We start from the raw sequence: 8555 nt of genomic DNA, 5'->3' as shown, positions 1-8555 counted from the left end.
GGATGGAGAGATGAAGGGAAGGAGAGAGGGATAGAGGGAGTAAGAGGACAACGCAGAACACTGAAGCACTAGCCAGGTCCCAACGTGTTGACCAGGTGTAGTGTGTGTTAGTGGTTAGATAACAGTCCATCCCAACGTGTTGACCAGGTGTAGTGGGTGTTAGAGTCCATCATGAAGTTCTTCAGTCCTTTCCTCAGTCGCTGAAGTGGTCACATCGTCAGTCCAACAACCCCCGGACTGGGAGGCCGTGATGGGGGGGAGGAGGAGGAGGAGTGGCAGGTAGCATCACATGGTCAGTCCAACAACCCCAGGACTGGGAGGCCGTGATGGGGGGGAGGAGAGGAGGAGGAGGAGTGGCAGGTAGCATCACATGGTCAGTCCAACAACCCCAGGACTGGGAGGCCGTGATGGGGGGAGGAGAGGAGGAAGGAGGAGTGGCAGGTAGCATCACATGGTCAGTCCAACAACCCCAGGACTGGGAGGCCGTGATGGGGGGGGCAGGAGAGGAGGAGGAGGAGGAGTGGCAGGTAGCATCACATGGTCAGTCCAACAACCCCAGGACTGGGAGGCCGTGATGGGGGGAGGAGAGGAGGAAGGAGGAGTGGCAGGTAGCATCACATGATGTCTCGTCTGTAATCCAGATCCTCCCACAACACAGACAGACCTGGTGGACAGACAGACAGACATCTATATCCCATCTATAGTAGGTATGCGTTAGAAACAGTCGCGTCTGTCGGGCCTCGCTGCATTAGAAACAGTCGTGTCAGTCTGGTATCGCTGCATTAGAAACAGGCGCGTCAGTCTGGCCTCGCTGCATTAGAAACAGGCGTGTCAGTCTGGCCTCGCTGCGTTAGAAACAGTCGCGTCTGTCTGGCCTCGCTGCATTAGAAACAGTCGTGTCAGTCTGGTATCGCTGCATTAGAAACAGGCGCGTCAGTCTGGCCTCGCTGCATTAGAAACAGGCGTGTCAGTCTGGCCTCGCTGCGTTAGAAACAGGCGTGTCAGTCTGGCCTCGCTGCGTTAGAAACAGGCGTGTCAGTCTGGTCTCGCTGCGTTAGAAACAGGCCTGTCAGTCTGGCCTCGCTGCAATAGAAACAGGCGTGTCAGTCTGGCCTCGCTGCATTAGAAACAGGCGTGTCAGTCTGGCCTCGCTGCATTAGAAACAGTCGGGTCAGTCTGGCCTCGCTGCATTAGAAACAGGCGTGTCAGTCTGGCCTCGCTGCATTAGAAACAGGCGTGTCAGTCTGGCCTCGCTGCATTAGAAACAGTCGTGTCAGTCTGGCCTCGCTGCATTAGAAACAGTCGTGTCAGTCTGGCCTCGCTGCTTTAGAAACAGGCGTGTCAGTCTGGCCTCGCTGCGTTAGAAACAGGCGCGTCAGTCTGGCCTCGCTGCATTAGAAACAGGCGTGTCAGTCTGGCCTCGCTGCATTAGAAACAGGCGGGTCAGTCTGGTACAGATTTCTTAAATTAAAATCACTTGGAGCTGATTGGCTGGTGTTTTTACAGTCCTTTATGTCCAAAAATAAAAAAATAATTGTATTTTTTTTTGTTCAGAAAACTTGGGGGCAAAATAAAATTCATCGGCGGGCCACCAGTTGGAGAACCCTGGGGTAGGGGGTATAACGAGGAGAACCCTGGGGTATAACGAGGAGAACCCTGGGGTATAACGAGGCGAACCCTGGGGTATAACGAGGAGACCCCTGGGGTATAACGAGGAGAACCCTGGGGTATAACGAGGAGAACCCTGGGGTAGGGGGTATAATGTGTGTAGTGTTGGGGTGTGTGTGTATAGTGTATGTGTGTGTGTGTGTAGTTATAGTGTGTAGTGGTGTGTGTGTGTATAGTGAGTGAGTGTGTGTGTGTGTGTAGTTATAGTGTGTGTGTGTGTGTGTGTGTGTAGTTACCTGTTCAGTTGATGAGGATTCCTAGAGAGCCTCCGTCCTCCTCTGTGATGTTCCTGAAGTTATTCTCTACCTCGTCCACGGTACTACACACACACACACACACACACACACACACAACCACACACACATGTTAATGTAACTAAGTCTCTGGATCAGAACGTCTGTTAAATGACTAACATGTTAATGTAACTAAGTCTCTGGATCAGAACGTCTGTTAAATGACTAACACGTTAATGTAACTAAGTCTCTGGATCAGAACGTCTGTTAAATGACTAACATGTTAATGTAACTAAGTCTCTGGATCAGAACGTCTGTTAAATGACTAACATGTTAATGTAACTAAGTCTCTCTGGATCAGAACGTCTGTTAAATGACTAACATGTTAATGTAACTAAGTCTCTGGATCAGAACGTCTGTTAAATGACTAACATGGTAATGTAACTAAGTCTCTCTGGATCAGAACGTCTGTTAAATGACTAACATGTTAATGTAACTAAGTCTCTGGATCAGAACGTCTGTTAAATGACTAACACGTTAATGTAACTAAGTCTCTCTGGACCAGAACGTCTGTTAAATGACTAACATGTTAATGTAACTAAGTCTCTGGATCAGAACGTCTGTTAAATGACTAACATGTTAATGTAACTAAGTCTCTGGATCAGAACGTCTGTTAAATGACTAACATGTTAATGTAACTAAGTCTCTCTGGATCAGAACGTCTGTTAAATGACTAACATGTTAATGTAACTAAGTCTCTCTGGATCAGAACGTCTGTTAAATGACTAACATGTTAATGTAACTAAGTCTCTGGATCAGAACGTCTGTTAAATGACTAACATGTTAATGTAACTAAGTCTCTGGATCAGAACGTCTGTTAAATGACTAACATGTTAATGTAACTAAGTCTCTCTGGATCAGAACGTCTGTTAAATGACTAACATGTTAATGTAACTAAGTCTCTGGATCAGAACGTCTGTTAAATGACTAACATGTTAATGTAACTAAGTCTCTGGATCAGAACGTCTGTTAAATGACTAACATGTTAATGTAACTAAGTCTCTGGATCAGAACGTCTGTTAAATGACTAACATGTTAATGTAACTAAGTCTCTGGATCAGAACGTCTGTTAAATGACTAACATGTTAATGTAACTAAGTCTCTGGATCAGAACGTCTGTTAAATGACTAACATGTTAATGTAACTAAGTCTCTGGATCAGAACGTCTGTTAAATGACTAACATGTTAATGTAACTAAGTCTCTGGATCAGAACGTCTGTTAAATGACTAACATGTTAATGTAACTAAGTCTCTGGATCAGAACGTCTGTTAAATGACTAACATGTTAATGTAACTAAGTCTCTCTGGATCAGAACGTCTGTTAAATGACTAACATGTTAATGTAACTAAGTCTCTGGATCAGAACGTCTGTTAAATGACTAACATGTTAATGTAACTAAGTCTCTGGATCAGAACGTCTGTTAAATGACTAACACGTTAATGTAACTAAGTCTCTGGATCAGAACGTCTGTTAAATGACTAACATGTTAATGTAACTAAGTCTCTGGATCAGAACGTCTGTTAAATGACTAACATGTTACTGTAACTAAGTCTCTGGATCAGAACGTCTGTTAAATGACTAACATGTTAATGTAACTAAGTCTCTGGATCAGAACGTCTGTTAAATGACTAACATGTTAATGTAACTAAGTCTCTGGATCAGAACGTCTGTTAAATGACTAACATGTTAATGTAACTAAGTCTCTCTGGATCAGAACGTCTGTTAAATGACTAACATGTTAATGTAACTAAGTCTCTGGATCAGAACGTCTGTTAAATGACTAACATGTTAATGTAACTAAGTCTCTGGATCAGAACGTCTGTTAAATGACTAACATGTTAATGTAACTAAGTCTCTGGATCAGAACGTCTGTTAAATGACTAACATGTTAATGTAACTAAGTCTCTGGAACAGAACGTCTGTTAAATGACTAACATGTTAATGTAACTAAGTCTCTGGATCAGAACGTCTGTTAAATGACTAACATGTTAATGTAACTAAGTCTCTGGATCAGAACGTCTGTTAAATGACTAACATGTTAATGTAACTTAGTCTCTGGATCAGAACGTCTGTTAAATGACTAACATGTTAATGTAACTAAGTCTCTGGATCAGAACGTCTGTTAAATGACCAACATGTTAATGTAACTAAGTCTCTGGATCAGAACGTCTGTTAAATGACTAACATGTTAATGTAACTAAGTCTCTGGATCAGAACGTCTGTTAAATGACTAACATGTTAATGTAACTAAGTCTCTGGATCAGAACGTCTGTTAAATGACTAACATGTTAATGTAACTAAGTCTCTCTGGACCAGAACGTCTGTTAAATGACTAACATGTTAATGTAACTAAGTCTCTGGATCAGAACGTCTGTTAAATGACTAACATGTTAATGTAACTAAGTCTCTCTGGACCAGAACGTCTGTTAAATGACTAACATGTTAATGTAACTAAGTCTCTGGATCAGAACGTCTGTTAAATGACTAACATGTTAATGTAACTAAGTCTCTCTGGATCAGAACGTCTGTTAAATGACTAACATGTTAATGTAACTAAGTCTCTGGATCAGAACGTCTGTTAAATGACTAACATGTTAATGTAACTAAGTCTCTGGATCAGAACGTCTGTTAAATGACTAACATGTTAATGTAACTAAGTCTCTGGATCAGAACGTCTGTTAAATGACTAACATGTTAATGTAACTAAGTCTCTGGATCAGAACGTCTGTTAAATGACTAACATGTTAATGTAACTAAGTCTCTCTGGATCAGAACGTCTGTTAAATGACTAACATGTTAATGTAACTAAGTCTCTCTGGATCAGAACGTCTGTTAAATGACTAACACGTTAATGTAACTAAGTCTCTGGATCAGAACGTCTGTTAAATGACTAACATGTTAATGTAACTAAGTCTCTGGATCAGAACGTCTGTTAAATGACTAACATGTTAATGTAACTAAGTCTCTCTGGATCAGAACGTCTGTTAAATGACTAACATGTTAATGTAACTAAGTCTCTCTGGATCAGAACGTCTGTTAAATGACTAACATGTTAATGTAACTAAGTCTCTGGATCAGAACGTCTGTTAAATGACTAACATGTTAATGTAACTAAGTCTCTGGATCAGAACGTCTGTTAAATGACCAACATGTTAATGTAACTAAGTCTCTGGATCAGAACGTCTGTTAAATGACTAACATGTTAATGTAACTAAGTCTCTGGACCAGAACGTCTGTTAAATGACTAACATGTTAATGTAACTAAGTCTCTGGATCAGAACGTCTGTTAAATGACCAACATGTTAATGTAACTAAGTCTCTCTGGATCAGAACGTCTGTTAAATGACTAACATGTTAATGTAACTAAGTCTCTCTGGATCAGAACGTCTGTTAAATGACTAACATGTTAATGTAACTAAGTCTCTCTGGACCAGAACGTCTGTTAAATGACTAACATGTTAATGTAACTAAGTCTCTGGATCAGAACGTCTGTTAAATGACTAACATGTTAATGTAACTAAGTCTCTGGATCAGAACGTCTGTTAAATGACTAACATGTTAATGTAACTAAGTCTCTGGATCAGAACGTCTGTTAAATGACTAACATGTTAATGTAACTAAGTCTCTGGATCAGAACGTCTGTTAAATGACCAACATGTTAATGTAACTAAGTCTCTGGATCAGAACGTCTGTTAAATGACCAACATGTTAATGTAACTAAGTCTCTGGATCAGAACGTCTGTTAAATGACCAACATGTTAATGTAACTAAGTCTCTGGATCAGAACGTCTGTTAAATGACTAACATGTTAATGTAACTAAGTCTCTGGATCAGAACGTCTGTTAAATGACTAACATGTTAATGTAACTAAGTCTCTGGATCAGAACGTCTGTTAAATGACTAACATGTTAATGTAACTAAGTCTCTCTGGATCAGAACGTCTGTTAAATGACTAACATGTTAATGTAACTAAGTCTCTGGATCAGAACGTCTGTTAAATGACTAACATGTTAATGTAACTAAGTCTCTGGATCAGAACGTCTGTTAAATGACTAACATGTTAATGTAACTAAGTCTCTGGATCAGAACGTCTGTTAAATGACTAACATGTTAATGTAACTAAGTCTCTGGATCAGAACGTCTGTTAAATGACTAACATGTTAATGTAACTAAGTCTCTGGATCAGAACGTCTGTTAAATGACTAACATGTTAATGTAACTAAGTCTCTGGATCAGAACGTCTGTTAAATGACTAACATGTTAATGTAACTAAGTCTCTCTGGATCAGAACGTCTGTTAAATGACTAACATGGTAATGTAACTAAGTCTCTCTGGATCAGAACATCTGTTAAATGACTAACATGTTAATGTAACTAAGTCTCTGGATCAGAACGTCTGTTAAATGACTAACATGTTAATGTAACTAAGTCTCTGGATCAGAACGTCTGTTAAATGACTAACATGTTAATGTAACTAAGTCTCTGGATCAGAACGTCTGTTAAATGACCAACATGTTAATGTAACTAAGTCTCTGGATCAGAACGTCTGTTAAATGACCAACATGTTAATGTAACTAAGTCTCTGGATCAGAACGTCTGTTAAATGACTAACATGTTAATGTAACTAAGTCTCTCTGGATCAGAACGTCTGTTAAATGACTAACATGTTAATGTAACTAAGTCTCTGGATCAGAACGTCTGTTAAATGACCAACATGTTAATGTAACTAAGTCTCTGGATCAGAACGTCTGTTAAATGACTAACATGGTAATGTAACTAAGTCTCTGGATCAGAACGTCTGTTAAATGACTAACATGTTAATGTAACTAAGTCTCTCTGGATCAGAACGTCTGTTAAATGACCAACATGTTAATGTAACTAAGTCTCTGGATCAGAACGTCTGTTAAATGACTAACATGTTAATGTAACTAAGTCTCTGGATCAGAACGTCTGTTAAATGACTAACATGTTAATGTAACTAAGTCTCTGGATCAGAACGTCTGTTAAATGACTAACATGTTAATGTAACTAAGTCTCTCTGGATCAGAACGTCTGTTAAATGACTAACATGGTAATGTAACTAAGTCTCTCTGGATCAGAACGTCTGTTAAATGACTAACATGTTAATGTAACTAAGTCTCTGGATCAGAACGTCTGTTAAATGACTAACATGTTAATGTAACTAAGTCTCTGGATCAGAACGTCTGTTAAATGACTAACATGTTAATGTAACTAAGTCTCTGGATCAGAACGTCTGTTAAATGACCAACATGTTAATGTAACTAAGTCTCTGGATCAGAACGTCTGTTAAATGACCAACATGTTAATGTAACTAAGTCTCTGGATCAGAACGTCTGTTAAATGACTAACATGTTAATGTAACTAAGTCTCTCTGGATCAGAACGTCTGTTAAATGACTAACATGTTAATGTAACTAAGTCTCTGGATCAGAACGTCTGTTAAATGACCAACATGTTAATGTAACTAAGTCTCTGGATCAGAACGTCTGTTAAATGACTAACATGGTAATGTAACTAAGTCTCTGGATCAGAACGTCTGTTAAATGACTAACATGTTAATGTAACTAAGTCTCTCTGGATCAGAACGTCTGTTAAATGACCAACATGTTAATGTAACTAAGTCTCTGGATCAGAACGTCTGTTAAATGACTAACATGTTAATGTAACTAAGTCTCTGGATCAGAACGTCTGTTAAATGACTAACATGTTAATGTAACTAAGTCTCTGGATCAGAACGTCTGTTAAATGACTAACACGTTAATGTAACTAAGTCTCTGGATCAGAACGTCTGTTAAATGACTAACACGTTAATGTAACTAAGTCTCTGGATCAGAACGTCTGTTAAATGACTAACATGTTAATGTAACTAAGTCTCTGGATCAGAACGTCTGTTAAATGACTAACACGTTAATGTAACTAAGTCTCTGGATCAGAACGTCTGTTAAATGACTAACACGTTAATGTAACTAAGTCTCTGGATCAGAACGTCTGTTAAATGACTAACATGTTAATGTAACTAAGTCTCTGGATCAGAACGTCTGTTAAATGACTAACATGTTAATGTAACTAAGTCTCTCTGGATCAGAACGTCTGTTAAATGACTAACATGTTAATGTAACTAAGTCTCTGGATCAGAACGTCTGTTAAATGACTAACATGTTAATGTAACTAAGTCTCTGGATCAGAACGTCTGTTAAATGACTAACATGTTAATGTAACTAAGTCTCTGGATCAGAACGTCTGTTAAATGACTAACATGTTAATGTAACTAAGTCTCTGGATCAGAACGTCTGTTAAATGACTAACATGGTAATGTAACTAAGTCTCTGGATCAGAACGTCTGTTAAATGACTAACATGTTAATGTAACTAAGTCTCTGGATCAGAACGTCTGTTAAATGACTAACATGTTAATGTAACTAAGTCTCTCTGGATCAGAACGTCTGTTAAATGACTAACATGGTAATGTAACTAAGTCTCTCTGGATCAGAACGTCTGTTAAATGACTAACATGTTAATGTAACTAAGTCTCTGGATCAGAACGTCTGTTAAATGACTAACATGTTAATGTAACT

General features: G+C 39.1%; 1 protein-coding gene across 1 annotated transcript in view; it reads right to left on the bottom strand.

The window, feature by feature from the left end:
- Nucleotides 1-502: 502 nt before the first annotated feature.
- The window catches only part of llgl1 (LLGL scribble cell polarity complex component 1), a 118964-nt gene continuing 110911 nt past the window's right edge, over nucleotides 503-8555 (bottom strand). Inside the window, exons 23-24 of the mRNA XM_055896544.1 lie at nucleotides 1905-1987; nucleotides 503-664 (exon numbers count right to left, since the gene is read on the bottom strand). Coding sequence (XP_055752519.1) covers nucleotides 1909-1987 — 79 coding nt within the window. The 3' untranslated portion in view covers nucleotides 503-664; nucleotides 1905-1908. The remainder of the gene's footprint in view (nucleotides 665-1904; nucleotides 1988-8555) is intronic.

The sequence above is a fragment of the Salvelinus fontinalis genome, chromosome 2, assembly GCF_029448725.1.
Source record: "Salvelinus fontinalis isolate EN_2023a chromosome 2, ASM2944872v1, whole genome shotgun sequence".
NCBI classification, from domain to species: domain Eukaryota; kingdom Metazoa; phylum Chordata; class Actinopteri; order Salmoniformes; family Salmonidae; genus Salvelinus; species Salvelinus fontinalis.
This window is presented reverse-complemented; position numbering and strand designations above follow the sequence as displayed.